This window comes from Suillus discolor (assembly GCF_016758755.1).
Source record: "Suillus discolor strain FC423 chromosome Unknown F5147scaffold_5, whole genome shotgun sequence".
Taxonomy (NCBI): domain Eukaryota; kingdom Fungi; phylum Basidiomycota; class Agaricomycetes; order Boletales; family Suillaceae; genus Suillus; species Suillus discolor.
In genome coordinates, this window is record NW_024541252.1 from 978,719 (window position 1) to 1,001,948 (window position 23,230).

Here is a 23,230-nt window from a genome sequence, read left to right on the forward strand (position 1 = left end):
TTCAATAATGAGCGCTGAGCGCTACAGCTTGTAGATTGGCGCTTATCAATATTTGTGCTCACATCGATGACAACCATGGTTTTGATAGGCACATTCTTCAGACTTGCGAGGCGGCACTTTGTCACTTGTGCATTCAAGGTGTGGGACGAGTGCTGTTCTTTGTACTTCACGTGCATTAAATTTAATTGTGACTGACAAAGTGGGGTCATGCGCACTGTGCCTGTCACGCAAGCTTTGACTTGGAGCTTGAAATTTGGAACTTCATGCACATGAAGTGCTGAGCCAGACTATTCGTACCTTGCAACTCCTATATACCAAGCCTACACATATTGTTCTCTCAATCTCGATACCTGGAGGTGTTTTTTTTACCGTATGTCCGAGCTCAAGGCACGCAAGCGCAATCTGAATGGACCTGGACACCACATTTTGCAAGCTGGTCCTGACAAGCAACGGATGACGCTTTCCTGGCACGAAATACCAGAATGGCAGAGGGATAACGAGTATATTTCAATGGGCTACAGACGGTAAGACTTGGTATCAACACTCGACTTGCCACACTGCGAATGGTTGATTGACTGCTGTGCTACTAGAGTGCAGAACTGTTGGTCAGGTTGCATTGCATCTATCTACAGTTGTAAGGATATTTGAGTTGCCTAACATTTATATGTCGTTGATTGATTCTGTTCTGAGTAGATCCTCATAACGAAACTGGTAAGTTTCTTGTTGTTTCAAGTAGGCATGATCCATTGCATTTTCCAGTAAACATCCTCAGTCATCTGGCTGGCGCTATGGTCTTCCTTTGGATTCTGATGACATTCCACGGGCAATATATCTTGGCGTATAGCACTGCAACTTGGCTGGATACTTCTGTCTTTGCTATATTTTTACTCTCTGCAGTGTTCTGCCTTACTGCGAGCGCCATGTTCCACACTGCCACTTGTCATTCGGCACAGGTCAGCCCTTCTCCAAGTTCCGACTACAGGATCTGACTCGTGATTCGAAATTGATCACAGGTGTCGACCCAGTGCCATGCACTGGACTACTCGGGGATCGTCAGTAAGTGAAGGTATTGCCACCTCTATCTCATTTTGATGAATCCTTCCGTAGTCCTCACCGTCGGATCTTTTGTACCATGCCTTTACTACGGATTCTACTGTGAACCAGCCTTGCAAGCCTGTTATCTATGTTCCATCGCACTAGTTGGCGCAGGTCGGTGTTGTCCATTGGTATCAGTCCATTAGCAAGTCATTTACCAATACACGTTTTAAGGTGCAGCATATATCGTTCTCAACCCTGAATATGCAAAACCAACACATCGAGGTGCACGTACCGGTGTTTTCATTGGTCTTGGATTGTCCGCTGTGGTCCCAGTTGCTCATTTATTGGTATCGCATGGGGCATCGAAGCTATTTTCCGAAATGGGATTTGGTTGGCTGCTCGCATCAGGCGGACTATACATTACGGGCGCGTTGATTTAGTGCGTAGGGCCTCATTTCCCGCCTTCACACATGCCTGACATTACAATTCATCCCCGCGCAGCGCCAATCGCATACCGGAATGTCTGGCCCCAGGGAAATTCGACTTACTCTTCGCATCACATCAAATATTTCACTTCTGTGTGGTTCTGGCCGCTCTGGCTCACTGGATGTGTGTATTGACTGCCTTCGATCATTGGCATTCTGGCTTGACCGGATGGAAATTGTGACATGCTGGTGTTGCGTCGCTGCGTCGTGGGTATTACGCTGTGGTTGGACAGCCCTGGGAAAAGATTTTGTCGGAACATGCCCCAAGTCTTCGCCTGTACAGCAGGGCTCACGGCTCCGGCGGAGTCGTTAGCGCGGAAACAAAATGCACGTTGCAGGGTGTATCCGTAAGCCTAATGAAAGTTTGGTCATCCTTATAGATTGAATGGTCTTGATTGTTTGCCTTTGGTGACCGCGCGCTGTATGCGGGAGTCCTCGGGACGTGTGTATACGAAGGTGACGTGTACGTTAGATGATAGACGGATTTTGTGGTGAACGGGATCGAGGCTCTAGTACACCGGCGTCCGACGGATGACGAGTAGATGCAAAGATGCCATGCCACACCAAGACCTCGAGGCTTTGTCCGAGTTTTATTTTTTAGGTATTAGAGAGTGCTGCGATGCAGGGCCGGATGTACTAACTCTTGCGGCCAATGCAGGTTAAGGAAATGCAGCACAAAGTACGTTAGGCTACACTGCAGAGCGTCGTCATTGTCTCCGACACAAGACGTATGTAATACATACGGGCCACGAGACAATTACGTATTTACCGCGTTTGCGGAACCGACACTGGCAAATTAAAGATCTGATCATCACCGAAAGGCACTCATGTGTGCATACAGGCGAGGCCGCATGTTGGCGTCTTGTACACGGTGTAATGACCCATGGAGTGGCATATAAAGTCGCGCCATCACGCAAGTTTTGGTTGCCGTACTCAAGTATTATCTTTCGCGTCCGACAGCTTGTATCATGTATACGGTCGGCCTACAATCCGCTGCCGACGCATTTCTTCTTTCTAGCCTAAAGGCCCAAGTGGCTCTCGCTTTGCTTATTCTCTTTATTCTTCTATTTTTCGGTTTTGGCTCTCAAAAAGATGGTGCTGTTGACGGCGCCCCAGTATTTCTCCCCGGCTCTCATCTCCTCGCCATCACCCCATTCTTCCGCCGACGTTTCGAGTTTCTGAACAATGGATTCCATAAAACTGGCCAGTCCCTCTTTCAGTTCAACATGCTCCGAGTAAGCGTTATAGTACCAAATCTTCTCCGGCGACCACTCACTACTATGTTTGCAGGAGACGGTCATTGTTGTTTCCGGAGAGTCAGCCCGGAAATCCTTTTTCGCCAACAAGCACTTCGACCTCACCGAAGGCTTTAAAATGCTTTCCGGAGCTGTCAGCATCTTTTTCTATGATTGAAGACATTTGATCCTGACGCTAGTTAGATCCCTGTTGTCAAAGGGGTAACTTCAAACCTTCAAACCAAGCGCATTGCGCAAATCCATAAGCGTCTCTCCTCCGTTCAGCGAAATGAACACTTAAGTGGCCGTACGTCGTGTCTATTCATTCACTTATTCTATCTCATCTCATTTTATCATCTTGCGTAGTCATTGCCCCCATTTTGGAGGATTGCCGAAGGGTGATGGAAACGTGGGGACCATCAGGAACATTTGACCCCTTTGAAAAAATTTACGAAGTCGGTTTTTGGATTCACTAGGCTCGTCCCAACTCCTGACCATGTATACTACAGCTTTTATTCCAAATTACTGTACGATCGCTCTCCTGCGAGGAGTTGGCAAACGATCCTGTCCAAGTTGCGCGTCTCAAGGAACTCTACGACACCTTGGACAGTGGGACAACGCCTGCGACTGTCTTACTTCCATGGCTTCCTGGGCCTAGCATGCTTAAGAAGCTGTGGGCGACCAAAAAAATCTACGACATTGTCGTCCGGGCCATTGATGAACGGGAGCGCAGTGGAATATCCAAACCTGACACTCTGCAGATGCTTCTCGACGAAAAAGACGAAAGGCTTGTCATCGTCGGTGTAAGTCTTTTTGTTGAGTATGGCCATTCCGAGTCATCTGACATTTCAACAGTTCATTTTGGGTCTGCTAGTTGCTGGTGCACGTGCTACTGGAACAACGGCTTCGTGGCTCATCACCTATCTTGGTGATCATGAGTCCAAGGATGAAGTAATCGCTGAAGTGGAGCAACTCCTAGCCAATCACGTCTCTCCTAACGTCTCCTACTCTTTGTCACAACAACTTTCGTCCATTCCACTGGAGGCTTGGGAATCTGAGACACCCGTTCTTGATTCTCTTATTCGCGAGACTCTCAGAATTGCGCAACCTCATACTGCCATGCGCCGAAACCTTGGACCTGACGTGACGATTGACGGGAAGACTATCCCATCAGGGGCATATGTATTATATCCTTTCTCAGACGTTCATCTCAATCCGGACGTCTACCCTGATCCTTGGAGGTTCGATCCTAGCCGCAAGGAGACGACGGTTCCGTTCGGTTACGTCGGTTGGGGAGGAGGTAAGTCACGTTGTTGATTGCGCGCTTGTTAGCAAACCTAATTTTCCGGTAACAAGGTAAGACACATTGCCTTGGACAACGCTTGGCCCGACTTGAGCTCAAGCTTGTCACCTCCATGATGCTACTTGGCTTCCGGTACTCCCTCGTTGACAAGAAAGGCGAGCAACTCGATGCACCACCTCAACCCAACTGGAACGATATTCTACTGTGCCGACCAGAACAGGGCTCGTGTTATCTCAAACACGAGAAATCCATGCTTTCACTTTAACTCAAGCTGGCCTTGACTTTTCGGACAATCCCTCTCACCCTGCCAACAAACTAGGATCTTGTTGAGCCCTTTTCGAACATCACATAACTACATTACCCACACGGTTCTAGTCACAAACCCACTGGACACGCATCATTTATTTACCTTATACTTCATTTCAAAAACTGTACCGGCTCCGACACTATGCCCATAAAGTACTTATAAGTTGTTACCCGTCACCGCTCCCTCTCGTTTGCTAGATATCTAGACGTGTGACTAATAATCTAGGTTAGATAGAAGTAATATGCCTGTTTGACGATTCCCATGTAGCGCTACGATGCTCCATTTCTGTATAAAAGCTTTTACACGTCGGGCATGTTGCATGGTTCTCTGATCGATGATATAAGCTAAGCGTGCAGGTGTGAACATATTGAGCAATGCCAATCCGTCGATCCCAGTAATTTTGTTAACCAAAGTATAACCTGTCCTTCGAATTAAGCCCTTTTGGCCGCTCATCTCTCCGATTGGGTCTCTCTGATATCGTGGCAGTCTCAGAAATCAATTCCATGTTCTGTTTCTTCTCTTCAAGCCTACTCTGCATCTTTCGTTCCTCCCTCGACCGTCGCTCCCGTTCTGCAAATCTCGCTCGTTGTTCTCTCGACGGTTCCCACTTGCTCCGCAAGATGCGGCGGACAGCCTCCGGGCTGATCTTGAACTTCTCAGCAAGCACCGGCGTCGAAAACGTACGCTTGTCATAGATATGCATGGCACGCAAACCGTCCATGGCTTCACGAGATAATTTACGTGGAGGGGACCACCCCTGAGGAAAAGCCTCCTTGATGGCGAGACGGTGACGTCTCCACTCCTCTGGCGTGTTTTCCACCGGCGCGCGCTTCCGTCGCCTCGCGGGTGGCTCATCTTCACTCAAATCGAGGCTTTCTCCTTCCGCTAAGGACAGAGGCGCAGGGTGTCCGGCTAGTCTCCAGTCCCTTTTTTTTGGTTCATTGGTAGTGGAATAGTAGCTAGAGAGCGAGCTTTTGTGAAACCAAGACTGCGCGTGGTGTGAAGGTGTACGAAGTAGTGACGTCAACTTATAATAGTTGAACCTCGTTGTAAACTGGATGGCTTGCATGTTCACCCGGGAAAGGAAAATGTAACAAACTTAGTGAGTAAAATTAGTAGGCGGGTTGTCACGGTATTTGCCGAGTGGTTTCGTGACTGCTTCGACTTTCAAACCAGGAAGGAAGCCACTGCCATCAGTTCCCAGCCTATCGTATTGACCTGTTCTCTTTCCCTCCTTCCCTTCTGTTCTGCAAAGATTTTGTATTCGATTCAACGCGCCTGATTATACCCGATGGCCGACCTATCCGATCCCCAAATCGATGAAGGTTAGTCTGCGAAATTACAGCGCATCGCTTAGTGAAATTGGGTTAACCAGCAGCGTGGTGCTGATCCTTGCAGCTTACCAGGATGTTCGTTCCGACAAATCCGACACTAACTGGCTTTTACTCGATTATGAGGTCAGAATTTAAGTTTCCAAGCGGGTCCGATTGCCTTGATGCGTTTAGGTCCTCCCTACGATAATCACACACTTAGTCTGACCGGTCTGACAAGCTAAGAGTCACACAGACGGGAACGGGTGGTCTCGCCGAGTTACGCAATGCACTTGGCGACTCCAAAGCGTCTTACGCATACGTTCGCGTCACCTTCTCCAATGACAAGGAATCTCAACGGGAGAAATTCATTCTAGTAGTGTGGATCGGTCCTGGGTGTAAAGTGATGCGGAAGGCCAAGGTCAGTCCTCAGTCTGTTTCTTTACGTGTGCTACGGCGTGTATGAATATCTTTTTTTGTTTTCCAATTTTAACAACACACGCGGTGGCGGCGGGCTGCGCCTGCACTGCCTTTCAACAGTCAATCGATGACAATGACTCGGATGATGTAGTACTTAGTCTGACATGACTCTTTGCTATATTATCTCGCAGATCTCCGTCCATGCAGCCGATGTCAAGCAGGTATTGCGTGTCTACTCTATCGAAGTTCCCGCTCGGGAAAAGGACGATTTAAAGGAGGATCCGATTGTGGTGAAGCTGCGGAAGGTAAGCATTCTAAAAAAATCTAGAGCGGGGAATATCTACCGGTCTCACATTAATTTTGTCAGGCAGGTGGGGCTAGTTACGACGGGGTGTAGCTTACATCACACAAAGTCGTGCTCTCAATTTCATGGCCCTGCATTCATGCGCCTTGTATGCCGTCGGATATATATGACTCATTTACCACTTGTATTGCGCATCGACTGCGCCTGAGGTCCGATAAGTCTTTTGATCAGCTCGTGCGTCATACAGAGACACCCTGACATCGCATTGCGCAACGGTACCTATGCTATTACTTGCCCGGGATATAGAAGACCCTGTTTCAATTCTTTCAGGCTGCGTAGACGGCGAGCTTCTGCAGATTCTCGATTCCCTGTTCCTCCAGCCGCATACCCATCCATTCTTCCATTGCTTTAGCCTCCAATTTTTTTTCATAAAATGCGATCGATGGCGTGTTCCACTGAATGAAAGAATGATATACAAATATCAAAAGAATTAATCCGCTGAAAAATTGGTAGCACGATCAGCCAAGTGACTTACCTTGAGTACCGACCAATCGAGGCGTGCGCAGCCCTTGTGGGCCGGAGGCTGCATCAGCTAAGGTCCTCGGAAAGAAGCGTGTGATGTTACCTTCTCCTGCGCTACCTTGCCCAGCTCCGCGAAGAGGGCTTTACCAATGCCCTTATTTCTTGCATCCGGGGATACATACAAGTCCTCAAGCTATATGTGAAGTGTTAATAAAGAGGTAGCATCGCGGTGCAGCGTAGGCGAGTCAGAATCTAGACGCACAAAGAGGCCAGGCTTGCCTGTCCACGTTGAAAAATTGAAGAAATACAGCGCCATTCCCAATGCTATTCCGGGTGCCTCGGGCGTCCCATCAAACGCGAGGAGGGTGTGCGCATATTTCTTTTCGAATATATTTTCTCGAAACTTTAACGGCATTTGAGTATGACTCCGCGACCTGTCAAACGACTCACCAGAGCAGGGGTAGCCCTTGCGGACTCGGGTTCGTTTTCATACGTCGCCTAGATAAAAGTGGGAAGTTGCAGTGTATGAAAATCTCGAGGCAAGGGCGATTACCTACAAGATCCTGTACCAACTTGAGCATGGCGTCCTGAGTCATTAATCTTATCAGTGCTGATAACAGCGCTCCGTCAGCAATGCGTTATGTGCTCACCACATCATCTACGTTAGCCGGACGAATGTGAAATGTAAGGGTCATCTCTGGGTATATGATTCTTCCAAAAGGTCTTTGACGGACTTGATGTTGTTAATTCCAGCCTGAGGGATAAGCTATGGTTAAGTACTTGGGGAATCCCCCTCCAAATTAACGGGTGATTGTGGTGCCCAAATACGTATAGGTTTGTGGTACAAATTCAGGACCGCTGTACTAGCGTTTGTGTACACATATTTGCGCGTAAACCTTAGTCTGTAACTTTTCACCGTCGCATCACCAAGGGACGTGAACCCTCGCCGCAAAACATCATGGATCCCACAAAATTGGCCAAACTTCAGGCGCAGGCTGCAGCCAACAGGATCGGTAAGTTTTTATATCACACCGCGGAATTTATAGCTTCCATTCCTTCTTTCTTCTTGACATATGTGTGCTCAATCAAGGCTAACATGATGACGCGTTGCAGGTGGTAAAGGGACCATGCGTCGGAAAATCGTCCGGAAGACCAAGCCCTCTGCCGCACAGGATGACAAAAAACTCCAAGGTGCCCTCAAGAAACTGAATGTGCAACCTATTCCTGGTGTGGAGGAGGTTAATATGTTCAGGGAAGATGGAAACGTACTGCATTTCACTGCCCCAAAAGGTGTGTACGAATTTCTACGTCGCTTGCGAGTAGATAAGCTCGCGTTCGGCGTCCCGTCAGATAAGATTTGTGTTAATTTGTGTTTTTCTTCTTGCCTTGTGTAGTACATGCCGCGGTCTCCGCCAACACGTTTGCGATCTATGGAACTGGTCACGTCAAGGAGCTGACTGAGCTCGTCCCTGGCATCTTGAATCAACTTGGCCCTGATTCATTGGCATCGCTCCGTAAACTTGCGGAATCTTACCAGGCCATCCAGCAAGGGCAACAGAGGCCACCTACCGGTGCCGCTGAGGATGATGATGATGAAGTGCCTGATCTCGTCGATAACTTCGATGTTGAGGGCGAGCAAGCCGCAGCCGAAGAGAAGAAAGAGACCCTTGAGGATGTGAACTGAGCGCGCAACCTGCTTGATGCGCGTGGTTTGAAGGGGAGTATTTGTCATACCGGTGTTGAGAGTTAATTTGATGGGTGGTGGGAAGAGTTGGAACTAAATGACGGACGAGTATCCGGGTAACAGCCAGCTCATTTGCCTTACCATCAGTTTCCATTCATGCACTGTCAACAAAAGCCTTCATCGATCTTACCCCGATACGTCGCTCTTTTCATGTCTTTATCTCATCTTTGTGCTCTGTAGTTCCTATCCTCCCATGCGATCGCACATTACTGCATGCTAGCATTGTTAACTGGTATGGTTCTGAGACAGACATGTTCGCAACATGTACAAGTTTTGGTGACGTACCGACAGCAGGTCGATCTTGAGTTCATCTGTCCGGCTGCCGCATCTACACGTAGCTCAGGCCAGGGTGCTCTGCTCTGGTGCAAGAATTGTACGCACTCGGTTCAAACACGGGGCCTTTGGGTTTGTGACAGCGGTTGTGATGATGATAATTATAGTTGAAGGCCACCGACACGCCTGGGAGGTCAATAAATCCAATTAGTTAGTGAAAGTCCTCGTCATATGATTCAAGCTGGAAACGTCAACTAGTACTTGTCTTGGATAGCTGGTATTACACTTTAAAGCTTTATGAATTAAGTCGCACCAGCTTGAAACGGAAGCCTCAGTAATAGACTAAATTTAGAAGGACCAGCTGTCCTCCTACATGTAGAGTAAATGTAGGGCTAGTCTCAGTGAAACTTGAGACATACGGGCAGAAAACACACCCACTGAGTCAGTGAGAGACTCACCGGGCCGTCGACTGAAGAAGTGGATGCAGTCTAATGCCCCTGTGGTCCGTCAGTTACCCATTTAACCGACGCTCTTGTCTACTACTACCAAAGCCTTGACAATAAAGTAACGGGGGATGCATATGTTTTAAGCTTCGTGCGGACCGGCGGACCGGGTAGCGCATACCAGTTCGCGTGCCAGCAGTTTGTCCGGTCACCGCACATATTGACTCGGACCAAGTGTAGTACTTACTGTCTTGTGATATATCCCTGTATGTGTCTATGCGTCACCTGGTCGTCCAGGGTTAGCGTTCGCACCGGTAGAACCTCTCAGCACCATCCTCAAGACTCCATAAATACAAGTGGAGTAAGACTACGGTGGCATATCTTCCGCTTTTCTTTCTTTCGCTCAAATCAACCGTGACATCGGCAACCGAAACACTCCTCGTACAATGACTACCAAGATCACATACTTCGAAACTCATGGTGGGGTTCGTTACTTTCCCTGCGCGCGTGCACTGATCATCTTGTTTGCCGTCGATAATAGATATTCGATTTCCCACATCTTTGACGGGTGATGGCACTGATGCGATGTAAGCCAATGCCCATGTCGTGATCTGCGATGAATCTTCAACATCACACGCGCCTCAGGAATACAGATTGCGATTATAGTTCAGCATATGTTACCATACACACTGACAGTGGGCTTATCGGTCATGGAATGACGTTCACCATTGGTCGTGGTACTGATATTGTGAGTGAACAAAGCTTAGCGCTTTTAGTACATGCTTCCTCGTCACAAATTTTGGTAGATGATCTATTTATCGTTGCATCACTTCTCTCATTCTGTTGGAAATATGTTACTGATAATCACTTATCTCGCGTCATAGGTGTGCCATGCGATCCGGGAACTTGCTGGACGCTTGATCGGACGGGATCCCGAGAGCTTTTTCGAGAATATGGGCAAGGCTTGGGACTGGATGTGCTCCGACTCGCAGCTGCGATGGTGAGTGCTCGAATGTTCAGCTGAATCGACATTAGGTCGTCGCGTATGACTCAATAGCTTTGCTTCTTCCTGAATTATGTTGTTTTACCTTGGTATCTGTGATCTGACTGTGAATTTGGTTTCAAGGATCGGTCCGGAGAAGGGTGTGATTCACCTTGCAACAGCTGCAGTGAACAACGCCCTGTGGGACATGTTTGCTCGTGCCAGAGGCAAACCCCTATGGAAATTGATTGTTGATATGACTCCCGTTCGTGACATTGTTCTATGCCTGTCCCGTTTAAATTCACTATGAGTACACACACAGGAAGAGCTAGTAAATGCGACTGCGTTTCGTTATATCACAGACGTGCTTACACGTGAAGAAGCACTTGAGATGCTTGAGGCCAAGGAGGCTGGGAAGCGTGAAAGGGAAGCCCTTGTTACCAAAGTTGGGTAGGGTTTATCGACGTACATGTCAATTATCCACATCTTACAGACAAGCACAGGTATCCAGCATATATCACATCAGCGGGCTGGCTTGGTGAGGAGGCGCCTATCGATTCTACTGACTTTGCTGAGAAGTCCTGCAGGATATTCGGATGAGAAAGTGTCTCGTCTCACGAAGGAGGCCCTTGCAAGTGGGTTCAACCACTTCAAGATGAAAGTAGGCGCCGACGTCAAGGATGACTTGCGCAGAGGCAAGATGATCCGTTCTATCATCGACGACCCCGCAAATTACCCGTCTGGATTCAAGGACCCTTCGAGCCCAGAACTGGCTGGCAAGAACGCAGGTCCGACTGGTGCTGTGTTGATGATCGATGCGAACCAGGTTTGGGATGTCCCACAGGCAATAGAGTATGTGACCGGATTAGCGGAAATCAAACCTTGGTTTGTACTATTCATTTTCACTTCAGTTATGAGAGCTGACCCTTGATACTACCAGGTTTATCGAAGAACCTACAGCACCTGACGATGCTTTGGGACACGCTGCGATCAGGCGGGCACTCAAGCCGTACGGGATCGGGGTTGCGACTGGGGAACATGCTCATAACCGTATGGTGTTCAAGCAGTTGTTCCAGGCAGAAGCGATCGATGTTTGTCAGATTGATTCCTGCAGACTCGCAGGTGTCAGTGAGGTTCTGAGCGTGTTGTTGATGGCTGCAAAGTGAGCACGAGGAGACTTTCACTTTTTCATTCGGACGACATGCTGAATGGCCATGTTCGGAGGTTTGGAGTCCCTGTCTGTCCACATGCCGGCGGCGTTGGGTTATGCGAATATGTTATCCATCTGAGGTCAGTGTAGATCCTTTCGCTGAAAGTAGTGTCCCTGACCAGTAGGTTAAGCGTGATTGACTACGTCGCAATTTCCGGAACGATGGAACGAAATGTGTTAGAATTCGCGGACCACTTGCATGAGCACTTTCCCTACAGGTGTACCATGAACGAAAGGGGGAGGTACAATGTTCCGAGTAATCCAAAGGAAGGGTATAGTATTGAGATGTACAAGGAGAGCATTGCCGAGTTTGAGTGGCCTAATGGGTCTTACTGGGTCGGTGCGAGGGGTGGTAAAAAGTTAAGCACTTAGCGATAAGTATAAGCTTCTGTATCATAGGAATTTTAGTCTCTATATATCGGATAGTCGAAGCTAAAGAGAAAATTTGAAGTTTGACATATGTCGGGTGCGCCGAGTTTATTTTGGTATATTTGTGCATGTGATGTACGCGTTGGTTAAATGATGTATGGACAGCCTCTCTTAGGACACGCGGTAGGGTGTTACATTGAACACCTTGAGAAGGTTGGAGGATGGCATACACAACGGCACCACGGGATCCACCACCACAATCTCAAGGTTTTAGGTCTATATCACCCCGACCAGGATACCCGATCCAACACCCGACCCAGATCCAGATACCATCCCAGTTAAGATATCCTCACCCTCACCAGCAACATCGCCCACCACCGACATCTTTCCCTAACCCCACTCCAATCCGACGCCCCCTTCCAACCCCAAAGTCACGTCCAGAATCCCTCAAGTCACGTCCAGAATCCCTCCCCCCGCCTGCACGTGCCGCTCAGACCCCGGCCCCGTCACGTCCGGCACCTATTCCAGCCCCGGCCCCTTCACGTCCTGTCATCCTAGCACATGCTGCATCCCTCGAGAGCACCCACATTAATAATCATCATACCAGACGTCCTCTTCCTAATCCAGGTGCTAAATCAACTAAACATGCAAGCTTGGATCTTCGTGCTCAGTTGGAAAATAATATTCCAACAGAACCAGATCTAAATAGTGCCGTAAGCTCCCAAACCAGCTCATCTGGTTTCTCCCCCTTTTCTGCTGCAAGTGGTGCTTCAAGCTTTTCTAGTTCGACAGCCCTTTCATCTAGCGTGGAACAATCATTTGCTTCCCCAAATCAACCCCCATCATCAGCCTACTCGAATTCACCTCCTGCAACCTTTCACAATACACCACTCCATAGTTTCACCAGCCCTGTCCCAGCATCTAGCTACCCCAATGCCGCTCCACATATAGATGTGCGGGGTACGTGTGTGCTCTTCTCTTACTTGACCTCATTTTTTACACACTTTCAGCTCTTCCACTCTCTTCTGCACCGGCCAAATTTACCCCTCACTGGAAACGTGACCTACCCGGACCTGGGCCATCACCACAGCCAGATGAGTCGTCCTCACGCGTGGGTCCATTTATGGAACGCAGGAGCACTGTATCTGGCTCGGCTATTCCATCAAATTTTGGTAATAATGGGTTTCCCCATCCTGCGACTTCAACCAACTATTCCTCTACCCGTCCAGTAAGCCCAGAGCGTAATCCCACAAGTGTCATAGATCGTGCCCAGACAGTCATTCATCGCGCTCAAACACAAACATCGTCCGGTCGCCGTCCTTTACCATCCATCGGTAATAGGTCCCCACCTGTACCCCCACTTCCAGGTCCGTCTTCTAATCATTGAACACATCACAGTCAGAGTCAAGGGGCATTTTATTTATAGGCATTTCACGTAGTCCTCCCGAACTGGGCAATTCACGCTCGCCCCCTGTTACAGGTAATAGTAGTTATCATAAGTGCGAAATTCAACTTTAAATAATATTTTCAGGAAGCTCGCATTCCCCTTCAGCCATCCCGGCTTCCTCGCAGGGCCAGCCAGCTCAAAGCAGTTCGAGATGGCCTCCAGAACCAGGTATTTATTTGTCATTTCAGTACTCTGACCGTTCATCAATTTCAGATCTAAAAGGGAGTTCGCGTGGTCCACCTATATCAGATGCTTCTCGCTCTCCAACAATTATGTCATCCCGTCCTCCACCCGTCTCCAGTAGTCCAAGATCACCAGCGCCAGGTACTGATAACTCATGTTGACCGCTGGATGTACCTGATTGTTCTGGTTGTCCCAGCTCATTCTGTTTTACAGAGGGCACGTACGGCAAGCAACGCGCCCTCTCCCTCGTCCACGTTCACAGATTCTTCCCGTTTATCGTCTTCGACGATGCGTTCGATGCACACACGGATGCCTGCGACCACTGACGATGAGTCAAATACAAGTGACGTGGGTGATGAGCATGATGAAAAAAATGATGGACGCCACGCAGGAAGAGGATATAGTAGCCCAAGGGAAGACTATAGTCGCCAGCATGGTAGGTATAACGAACAGAATGAAGTTCGCGACATACGTAGTGCAGTAGAATCGGGCAATGTGTCCCCGCAATACGGCATCCGCGACCTTCCTCGGCGCCCTCATCCTTCTCAACCATCTCAAACCCAAGCGCATATTCAGGAAAGGCAATGGACTCGGACACGCCCGACTCGCTCAGCAACTCTCCCGACTCCTCCACCCCAGTCACCCAACCATATCCAAGACAATGAACCACAATCGCTCACACTGCGTATGGCCGCACTCGGACTATCCACTTCCTCTCAGTCACCCTCGCACAACATGCAAAACGATCTAAGCAGACATCCCTCGATGCAAAGTTCACGCTCATCTTCGCCGAGCTTCGACCTGGGGAGCCACCCGCTTTTGCAGCGTGTGCCATCTGCAAAGGAAGAAGAACTTGAAAGCCTGTCTAAACGCCCATCGTTGCAGCGTGGCAAATCTGTGATTGAGGGACTTCAAAAGCATCCTTTTGTGTCCACCCCGATGGAGAGACGGGTGTCAGGCAGAAGTCGAAGCTTGGTGCGTGAGCAGGAACGCCGAAGAGTGTCGCCTGCACGCGAACAATCCCCTATACGTGAACCTTCGCCTACGCGCAGCCAGTGGCCACAGAACATCCCGCCGCTTCCCCGCGCACCGCTATCGCCTGCTGGAAACCGACCTTTTTCACCTGGGTTTAATGCCTCTACGTTTGATAATAACAACATGAATGACTCGCCTGCGCGATCCGCTTTCGCGCGTCCTGCATCTCCACTCAAGAATTCTGTGCTCCCTCCGTCTGGGTTTTCACGCCCTACATCGCCATCAAACCCACCCCTACCGACGCCCCCTGCACGTGTTGAGGCAGGAAGTGCGCATGTGTTCCCCTCTCCACGAAAAGCGAGCAGCGGAAAAGGCCCGTTTAACCCACAAAATCAAAATTCGCCTTCCAATTCACCACAAAAATCGTCCAATACGTATACATCACCAACGTTACCTTCTTCGTCCTCCCCACCGAAACTAGCCTACCTTAGCAACTCGAACACACGGAATGCGTTCCCGCCCACCTCGTTTCCATCTTCGTTCCATACGAGCTCATCTCATTCGACTACATCAAATTCACACATCATGGAGCGTCAGCGCCAAAAGCAGCGTGCGTACGTGTCTACATACGACCTTGATGACGAGCCACCTGTTTCGCCGCTCCGTGAGCGTGTGGGTCTACCTTCGCCTAGTGTATCTCGCTCACCTTCCCCTTCAGATCCTGGGGCACGCGTGAGGGGGCGATCTGTTTCCAGAGGCCCTGCAAATAAGGATCAGGACTATGGATATTGCAATGAGGATGACGGGGATGAGCACTCACCCTCGCCCATCCGTTTCGCGAAGCGCTCCTCTAATCAGTTCTCCGTACTGGAGATGGGTTTTGTGGGTGAGGAGGTTACGCCGAGGTGGCATCGCACGCCGGCGCCCAGAGCTGTGGCAGAGCGCGGGGATGATGAAGGCAGACGCGCGGATGTGGGCGTGCCGGTTATCTCTCTCCCCGGTGGGCATGTTGATTTTGATCAGGACTGTGAGAATGGTGGTAGTGGGACGGTACTATCGAGCAAGACGCAGGAGTCGCCGCCAAGGATTGCTGTTTCGAGCGCTACACCGCCGAGAGTGGCGGGTTCGCGTGCTACGCCGCCGAGGGTGGCTGTTACTAGTTCAACGCCGCCGCGTGCAGCTGTTAACACATCAACGCCACCGCGTGTAGCCGTTAACACATCAACGCCACCGCGTATCGCAGTGTCAGGATCATCACCTTCTTCTCCACAGATTTCTGCATCCTCACCGTCCATACAACAAACATCTGTATCATCGCCCTCTACACCCCAGATATCTGTATCCATTCCCAGTTTCTCTCTGAGGCAACCTAACTCATGGAACACATCGGCGCCATCCCATGAGCCAAAACGTCTCCCGCCACCTCCAGGCGAAAATGGACTAAAAAGTGCAGGAGGACAGAACAATGTGTTCAACGTGCAGAATGGAGGTAAATTATCAGGAGTGCTAAAGGGGATGCGTGGGAACGGGTTATCATGCGCAGGATGCGCTGGTCCAATTATTGGACGTATCGTCAGTGCCATGGGACAGCGGTGGCATCCAGGGTGTTTTCGTTGCTCCACCTGCAATGATCTCCTTGAGCATGTCTCGAGCTTCGATCACGAGGGAAAACCGTATTGTCATCTTGATTACCACGAGGTTCGTTCTCCCAACATTCCTTTGCTATATAACGGTTTTCATTCCAATGTCACACAGAACTTTGCGCCTCGTTGCTATCACTGCAAAACGGCGATTATTGACGAACGGTTCATCACGCTTGACGACGAGGCGCTGGGAAAGCGGACTTATCACGAGCAACATTTTTTTTGTGCGGAGTGTGGGGACCCGTTCCTCCCGCCATCTTCTGGGAGTGGCGGTTTGACGGTCACGGGTGATGGCGAGTTCGATCTTGACGACGACGTCGGTTTCACGGTGTACAAGGGTCATCCATACTGCGAGGCGTGCCACGTCCGTCTGCGTATGCCCAAATGCAAACATTGCAAGAAGTCAATCAGGGACGGAATGCGCGCTGTTGAGGCTTTGGGAGGCAAATGGTGTTGGGAGTGTTTTGTGTGCGAGGTATATGATATCTCTTGTTTTCATTGAATGCTTAGCTCATACCGGGTTGCACTTTCAGGGCTGCAAAACCCCGTTTGACGATCCGTCATTCTTTTTGCGCGAAAACAAGCCATTTTGTGAGCCGTGCTTTAGTTTGATATTGCGAAATGAGGTATGAGGCCAGGTGTGGTTTGAATAATTTATTTCTTGCTGTATGTAGTTTTCGGTTTCGGTTTCTTGCTCGTAGGTACTTGGATGTGCTAGCCACTTTAACTTTGGTCTGTCTACATATCTTATGGTTATATTGAACCAGTTGCTTTAAGTACTTAACGCTTATATAGCGGCCGAACTCAGAAAGTTTCGTAATCTAAATTGCCGGCATCGGTATGTCAATATTCTGCGTGGTTGAAGTTTAAACTGATTCTTTGTTCTGTCTCCTCTTTACTCTTCTACTATGGTAGCTTCTGCTTCATTTCACGGTGTTATTGGTCTTCAAAATGGAAGCAGGTATCAGATTGATTTTGGCAATACGACGGATTCATCGCCACTCTAGAAATTGAAGATATCCGTCTCGTTTCAATGTGTTCACATTTGCTGCTCACACTAACCGAAGACGGAATCTATCTAGCGGACAATCACTGGTCCTATTATTGGCGATGAAAACAGATCATCCCCTTCATCTCTTTGCTAATGATACAATGTGTCTATTTTCAGAGATGAACGAAGTACAACTGTACAAGTCTATGCTTATATCGTATTTCCTGAGTTGCTACTGTATACACCGAAGAGCAGACCGAAGGGGTGTCTTTGTATGGTATAAATTGCTCTTCAACATCCTTGATGGGTTATTTGTCGACATACTGGCTATAAACGCTTAGGGGTGCACTGTCCGAAAGTAAGACCCGCAATAGAAACCACCTATGAAGTGTAAGCGTGCCAGAAGTACAGCCTTGCGAACACATACCGTTGAAAAAAAGAAGATTGATATTGGACTCATACTGTCAAAGGTTCGGTAACTGCCACAGAATCGCTTTGGAATGTTTGCCAATGGCTGCGCAGCATGGTGGCCAAGGAATCGGTATGATCATCCTCCAAAGATGTGAAATGGAGGATGCCATAGCCCATTAGTGCTAGAAAGCCAGCGCCACCTGATGCCCAAAAGACGCCAACTACGCGGAAAGTCCAGAATACTAATTGAGCAACCATAAGTCCTATGCTCCATAAGTACATCGCTTTTGGCATGCTGTATACAACAGATAAGGGCAGGAAACCCCAATCAGACGATTTTGACGAGCGAAGGAAGTTCGCCTAGAAAGAGGGTGAGTCAAGTTGTATCGATCGAAGATAGGGGAAAGTGCACACAGCAAACGAGGCAGTTGCATCCTCGAAACCATGGTGTCTCAAGAGCAGGATCGATCCCGACAAGATGCTTGAAGATGCTGCAAGAATTGGTGCCATAGCAGATGATAACGAAGCACGCGGCAGCATCGAAATGAGAATGCTGGCACTGTGAGATGATTATCAAAATTGGAAATCAACTAAACCCTGAGATTATACTGACATCAGGACCGAAAATGCCTGGACGCCAGCTCAGCTATCCAAATTGATACATTACATGAGACAAACGACCTACCCACACAAGTAACCCTCTCCATTCCGAGATGCATTCAGTCATGAAAGCCTGCCAGTGATCAATATACACATTGTCGTGAACGAAGAGGTCATGAAGCTTGGAGTAGTGGTGGTTAGGGACTCCCCATAACATCAGGTTTGCCAGTGCACGAATCCCAGTGCGATCAACTATGTCTTCTGGCATCGGTGGTTGCAATCTATCCAATTGGGCATTTTCTTGACCATAGTACGTTATGAATCGCTGATTATCTTTTGAATGTTCAGCACTCATGAAGAAATTGCAATGTGTTCACAACTGACTTATTGCACCCCAAAGACGAGCTAAGTTAGGACGTGTCAGCTTGGCATAACACACGAAAAGCATCCTTCTTACCCACAAAACATAGTGTATGGCCATCTAATGGTTCGCCTTGCATAATGGTGAGGTCGTGAACTCTTTTTGCAACAAGTGTCTCCATACCTCGTCGTAAGGACAACGCCCGCAGGAGTTGATCGCACTTTTCCTCTGTATATGGGAATGTAGAGGAGCGCGACGTCATTCGATCTTAGAACGCGTGTCATGTCAATAGACGAATTCTGCGCAAAAAAAGGGCACGATATACCTGTCATGCCGTGACAGATGACACTGATCAAGTTGTCCAAGATGAGTGGCGTCATCTGTGCACAGACATGCATGGGGAAAAACTCGACATGTACCCAGTAGAGTCTTTCCAATGCAGTATCTGTTGAAACTCAATCAACTATTATTGTAAAGAAACTAAACACCCACCTAAGTGGGAGTCAGACACCACCATGCCCATGCCGAACAGTTCTGATGACGTGGGCTCGAGCCAGAAGAGGCAGCGGCTATGGTGATCCACAAAGTAATATGCACATGTAGACGTTTGTGGTGATTCGTCAAACCGAAGCTCGACGAAAAGTTCGCATGCTTGTGGCAATATGATGCCGCATTCGAGGATCCTTTTTTCGATTAAAGCCAGGTAGCCGGACACCAAATTGTCCGTTTCAACATTTGATACGTTCTCCTCTGTGACAACCGAGAAACGATCACGTTTCATATGAAAATATAGTTGGCCTTCTGGATGGGTGAAGGACAGCCAGTTAGATTTGGTGCTGGGACGTTGGTCAAGGTCAGTTCAAGTCCACCGGCCAGTCGCCGGTACTAAGTGAGTTCACCTGGTACGAAGTCGCAACCCAGGTGCAGTTGTAGTGTGGTATGCATCCACCCTTGATGGAGAATGAATGAATGGATGGATACCATACAGGTTGGTTTGAAAGAACTTACCAGAGAAACTTGCCATACCGTCTGGTGGTTGTCGAAGTCACAGGCCTGAGCTCCTTGAGTAGGTCAAGTGAGGATGTCATATCGTTGTAGTGAGTTGAGGTTGAAGTGGTGCCAATTGAAATCAAGTTGGGCAAAAAAGAAGAGGAACTTCCTGAGCAGTGGCGTGTTATTAGTAGTACGCAATTGTGGCTCAGATCAATCGATCGAGCCACACTTGTCACTTAACCGCGCGCGGTAATTCAAGTTGGTGGGTGCTGTGGACCGACCACTGTGACTCAGAAGGGTTGACTCAACTTTATGTCATATTCGCCCTCCGCGCTTGTTTCCGAATTTTAATCATATTGATAATATGGTCTTTAGGTCGTCAGTCTCCCGGGGATAGCTCGTAGGATTCGGGTGTAGTTTACTGACAAGAGGTAAGTGTGACTTACACTCTCGAGATGTGAATTTACCAGACTGCTGGCACTGTCAGGTGCCACATAGTAGTCTATCATCAGGTCATACTGGCATACATCCCATGGCACTACGACTCGGATAGCTCGTAGCCGGTGACTGTCGGTTGCTGCGTGTTAACTTTCAGGCGTGCTGCCAGCATGGGTAAGGCAGGGCCTGGCAAGCCGCAGTAACAATAGCCTGAGCATGAGTCATACACCACGACCATGATGTGGCTCAAAACCAACTTCAAAATGGACTCGCCTCCTTCTAGTATTAGGAGATGGCTGATGCATTGGCGTTGGCGTTGGCCATACCAAGCGCCGCCAGTAAGAAAAACCGGATCTCCGTGGCCAAACTAGCGCTATAATGCTTCACGGCATTATTGCCAGCAATATCTTCCATTGGTGGCAGACCCTATCAGTGAATTATCAGGCTATCATAATTCATACTGGATAGCCAATATGACTCGGACTTCGTCAGTACGTCTTCTTTCTTGACTCGAAAGTTAAACACACCTATCGCGTCTCTTCCGCAGACTTCGGAGACATCGCCCGCCACAGGAGCTCATTACACGCACATGCTGGCATGCGAGACTGTAATTAGCGTGCCATGCGTATGCAGCCAGCCAGGGGCGAAAAAAAAACGTGAACACGATAGTTAGTGCCCTAATTTCAATGGCAAGCTGTTGTCTCCTCACCAGTCCAAATTCCAAGTCATTTCTTACCACCAGAACTAATGCGTGCTATCGTACAAATGCCAGGGCCATAGATAGATTTAGACTAGTGCCAGTTGGGGCTACCATCTGTTCGGCCTTCCACTTCCAAATGACGCCTACGGTAAGATCCACGAGTTGACCACTCCTAGCGCCCAGATAAGTGATACTGCTGAAAATTCCATGGAGACTCGGTGTCCAACAGGCCAAACGATCAGTGTCATAATCAATACAGCTTGGCATTCAAATATTCACTGTCCACCTGCAAGCGTCTATCAGACTCGATTAGTAAACAGCGTGCTATGGGAAACGGCGGCGCTTGCGTTATCAGGGTCTAGCGCCTGTCCTCATGGTCAGACGCTTACTTATGTACTGACGCAAATTTAGCTCTATCCAGCCGCTCCAGCCACATATACACGTTCCTCAGATTGCTCACGCTTCCCTGACCACTACTGTCTTCGATTTGATTCACTGCTCGCTCTGCTGCACGACGACATAACTGTACGACTGTACGCTAAGATGACCAAACATGTAGAAGACGCTTCTTATGGAACACCCTCTGTCCATTCCCGGCAAGTGCACTCATACTGAACGTGATAGATATGCAAGATCTCATGGCGATACAGGATGCACGATGAGAACGTTCCGGTTCATGATGAATCAATTCAAGAAGATTCAGAAGATTCAGAGGAGGAAGAATTTTCCCCAGAAGAGGTTACATTCGAGGCCTCTGAGGATTCCAGGTATTTGTTTTGAATTCCGGTGCAGTGTACGATAAAGTGACACATTTCCCAGGTTCAGTTCCAGAGGCCCTGCTGATGCGAGGGCTATATCTATCAGTCACGCCCGCCAACTTCAAGAGGCCAAGGAGCAGGAGAAGAAAAATCAGAGCCAGCCCAATAAGCAACCCGTCACTCAAAAGTACGTGGTTTTTATTATATCAGAGCTGCCATTTGACGGGGTCAAATATTAGGAAAACAGCTAATCCTCCTCGCCACGTCGATCCCAAACGATACGGATAGTAGATGGCGTAGATGATCAGTGCATCTGCAGAGAAGGCGCAAAGAGAGATAACCAATGCGATTTCCAAGTTACTCGCCAGAATGATGTGATCATGAATCCTAAGAAGTTGTATACTATGTACATAAGCCACGAAATATGGCACAGACGAAATCAAATCTTGCTCAGAGTTACGCGCGTTCAAATTCGTGCCGGTTTCAGAGCTGCAGGATGGTAGGCGCTGACGCTGAGCTTCCATCCGACATTCACCACGGCGCCTTAGATTGTTATTGTTGGAAGAAAACAATTACAGCTGCTATCTGTAACTTGCTAGATCCGTATGATGTCCGGGGGACCTTGGACCTTCTTGGAGTGGAATTCCAATTGTTCCTGATGTAAGTGCGATCTAGGGCTGATGAATTCGCGCGCGCCTGCAGGCGGACATGAATAATACGTGTTCAACTTGGGCATAAATATTGCTGTATTGCAAAGCGCCTCCAATCACCGTCGTACGGACTGCCTTAGCCAGGCTCAATGCGAGTTTGGGCAATTTCTTTACGTGTGTAGTCAAGTTTATGTTTATCGCTTATAATTATAGTAGGCAGATAGGCGAAGATCGCAGAAGTATTTGAATTTGAACATATAATCACGTGCTGGCTCGGAGCCAATTTGTGCGCAGTCTGCGCAGCTCTCAAATTATTTGATTAATTGGTGAAGGACCTATAACACGCAAAATCGTTCTTCAGCGCCATCATGATTATAAGTATTCCAGCTTTCACTAGTGATGAAATTTGGCACGATGTAAGATATATGCGCGGAGAAACGAGGTTCGAACTTGACGAAAAGATAGATAGTAGCAGAGGGAACTGTCAATGAGAGCAATTGCTAGTGTCGCCCTGCAGGAACGCACATATATTGATGCGGACAGTCTGGCTGAGATCACTTGGCAGTCACCGCAGTGTCTCCAGGAATGCATAGATTGGCCAGGGTCGTCTTGGAGACGTTATGACAGGCTAGATATCTGAGGGGTCCAGTGATATGGGATACTAGTATTTCGCTTGCGACAGTGCCTAAACCGGCGAGGTTGAGGCATGTTTTCGTACATTTAAATTGTGCGGTTACATCTGAGGTGTGTCAGGTACGTACTTGACCCACCACTGAGAGATAGTCACGAATTAGAATGGCGGGGAGCTTGCACGATAAACGCCTTGCACCGTGAACCAAAAGTCCAGCAATCCATATCAATACCGGTGCAAGCGTCGAAATCGAGAAAAGCCGGTGGAGAGGCAAATATTGTAATATGGTTACTCACGAGGGAGAGGTTCGTTCACATGCATGCATATTCAAGCATCGAATGACCCTTCACAAGCGGGCGAGATAGCGCAGGGCAAAAGGGTAACAATATGTACGTGACGTGGTCGGGGCAAGACCTGGCAATCACGTGGATATTGGCAAGCCAGCACAGAGAGATATAAAGGCAACGATACGGTAAGGACAGTACACTTCGACGACCTTTGAAA

At 48.6% G+C, this 23,230-nt stretch overlaps 11 protein-coding genes across 11 annotated transcripts; 8 read left to right on the plus strand and 3 right to left on the minus strand.

The window, feature by feature from the left end:
- Positions 1-238: 238 nt before the first annotated feature.
- Positions 239-1,901, plus strand: F5147DRAFT_672146 (hemolysin-III related-domain-containing protein). Its single transcript, XM_041435654.1, has 8 exons — positions 239-524; positions 591-634; positions 694-711; positions 760-953; positions 1,014-1,056; positions 1,108-1,209; positions 1,270-1,477; positions 1,540-1,901. Exons 1-8 carry the CDS (start codon positions 373-375, stop codon positions 1,703-1,705), a joined length of 927 nt encoding a protein of 308 aa, XP_041298187.1. The 5' UTR covers positions 239-372; the 3' UTR covers positions 1,706-1,901.
- A 379-nt stretch (positions 1,902-2,280) lies between these two features.
- On the plus strand, positions 2,281-4,549 carry F5147DRAFT_307227 (cytochrome P450). Its single transcript, XM_041429140.1, has 7 exons — positions 2,281-2,758; positions 2,814-2,912; positions 2,963-3,065; positions 3,125-3,213; positions 3,268-3,561; positions 3,614-4,058; positions 4,115-4,549. The coding sequence occupies exons 1-7, from the start codon at positions 2,492-2,494 to the stop codon at positions 4,324-4,326; spliced, it is 1,509 nt and encodes a 502-aa protein (XP_041298188.1). The 5' UTR covers positions 2,281-2,491; the 3' UTR covers positions 4,327-4,549.
- Positions 4,550-4,924: 375 nt separating this feature from the next.
- Positions 4,925-5,278, minus strand: F5147DRAFT_559617 (uncharacterized protein; the record flags this gene model as incomplete). The annotated part of the gene is made up of 1 exon (XM_041430565.1): positions 4,925-5,278. A coding segment is annotated over one exon (354 nt), but the record flags the coding sequence as incomplete, so codon positions are not given.
- A 236-nt stretch (positions 5,279-5,514) lies between these two features.
- F5147DRAFT_833568 (uncharacterized protein) lies at positions 5,515-6,589 on the plus strand. The gene is made up of 5 exons (XM_041443873.1): positions 5,515-5,693; positions 5,767-5,825; positions 5,902-6,099; positions 6,290-6,403; positions 6,466-6,589. Exons 1-5 carry the CDS (start codon positions 5,660-5,662, stop codon positions 6,493-6,495), a joined length of 435 nt encoding a protein of 144 aa, XP_041298190.1. The 5' UTR covers positions 5,515-5,659; the 3' UTR covers positions 6,496-6,589.
- On the minus strand, positions 6,571-7,750 carry F5147DRAFT_672159 (acyl-CoA N-acyltransferase). The gene is made up of 7 exons (XM_041435655.1): positions 7,575-7,750; positions 7,482-7,511; positions 7,375-7,422; positions 7,187-7,327; positions 7,028-7,117; positions 6,938-6,970; positions 6,571-6,857 (listed from the first exon to the last, which is right to left on the minus strand). Exons 1-7 carry the CDS (start codon positions 7,617-7,619, stop codon positions 6,729-6,731), a joined length of 516 nt encoding a protein of 171 aa, XP_041298191.1. The 5' UTR covers positions 7,620-7,750; the 3' UTR covers positions 6,571-6,728.
- Positions 7,751-7,812: 62 nt separating this feature from the next.
- Positions 7,813-8,996, plus strand: F5147DRAFT_672167 (nascent polypeptide-associated complex subunit beta). Its single transcript, XM_041435656.1, has 3 exons — positions 7,813-7,937; positions 8,038-8,214; positions 8,319-8,996. Exons 1-3 carry the CDS (start codon positions 7,883-7,885, stop codon positions 8,606-8,608), a joined length of 522 nt encoding a protein of 173 aa, XP_041298192.1. The 5' UTR covers positions 7,813-7,882; the 3' UTR covers positions 8,609-8,996.
- A 600-nt stretch (positions 8,997-9,596) lies between these two features.
- F5147DRAFT_672169 (enolase C-terminal domain-like protein) lies at positions 9,597-12,032 on the plus strand. Its single transcript, XM_041435657.1, has 11 exons — positions 9,597-9,864; positions 9,926-9,971; positions 10,030-10,132; positions 10,269-10,384; positions 10,511-10,631; positions 10,689-10,816; positions 10,870-10,904; positions 10,954-11,251; positions 11,307-11,528; positions 11,591-11,656; positions 11,708-12,032. Exons 1-11 carry the CDS (start codon positions 9,831-9,833, stop codon positions 11,946-11,948), a joined length of 1,410 nt encoding a protein of 469 aa, XP_041298193.1. The 5' UTR covers positions 9,597-9,830; the 3' UTR covers positions 11,949-12,032.
- A 100-nt stretch (positions 12,033-12,132) lies between these two features.
- Positions 12,133-13,355, plus strand: F5147DRAFT_672181 (uncharacterized protein). Its single transcript, XM_041435658.1, has 2 exons — positions 12,133-12,905; positions 12,956-13,355. The coding sequence occupies exons 1-2, from the start codon at positions 12,167-12,169 to the stop codon at positions 13,330-13,332; spliced, it is 1,116 nt and encodes a 371-aa protein (XP_041298194.1). The 5' UTR covers positions 12,133-12,166; the 3' UTR covers positions 13,333-13,355.
- A 2,710-nt stretch (positions 13,356-16,065) lies between these two features.
- Positions 16,066-16,825, plus strand: F5147DRAFT_567480 (LIM domain-containing protein; the record flags this gene model as incomplete). Its single annotated transcript, XM_041430856.1, has 3 exons — positions 16,066-16,248; positions 16,306-16,668; positions 16,727-16,825. The coding sequence occupies 3 exons, from the start codon at positions 16,066-16,068 to the stop codon at positions 16,823-16,825; spliced, it is 645 nt and encodes a 214-aa protein (XP_041298195.1).
- A 757-nt stretch (positions 16,826-17,582) lies between these two features.
- Positions 17,583-19,836, minus strand: F5147DRAFT_307627 (uncharacterized protein). Its single transcript, XM_041429141.1, has 11 exons — positions 19,565-19,836; positions 19,456-19,506; positions 19,049-19,392; positions 18,882-19,001; positions 18,740-18,823; positions 18,653-18,688; positions 18,580-18,600; positions 18,281-18,528; positions 18,209-18,225; positions 18,010-18,154; positions 17,583-17,955 (listed from the first exon to the last, which is right to left on the minus strand). The coding sequence occupies exons 1-11, from the start codon at positions 19,642-19,644 to the stop codon at positions 17,641-17,643; spliced, it is 1,461 nt and encodes a 486-aa protein (XP_041298196.1). The 5' UTR covers positions 19,645-19,836; the 3' UTR covers positions 17,583-17,640.
- A 1,502-nt stretch (positions 19,837-21,338) lies between these two features.
- Positions 21,339-21,733, plus strand: F5147DRAFT_768686 (uncharacterized protein; the record flags this gene model as incomplete). The annotated part of the gene is made up of 3 exons (XM_041440994.1): positions 21,339-21,454; positions 21,507-21,632; positions 21,685-21,733. The coding sequence occupies 3 exons, from the start codon at positions 21,339-21,341 to the stop codon at positions 21,731-21,733; spliced, it is 291 nt and encodes a 96-aa protein (XP_041298197.1).
- Between the last annotated feature and the right edge of the window lie 1,497 nt (positions 21,734-23,230).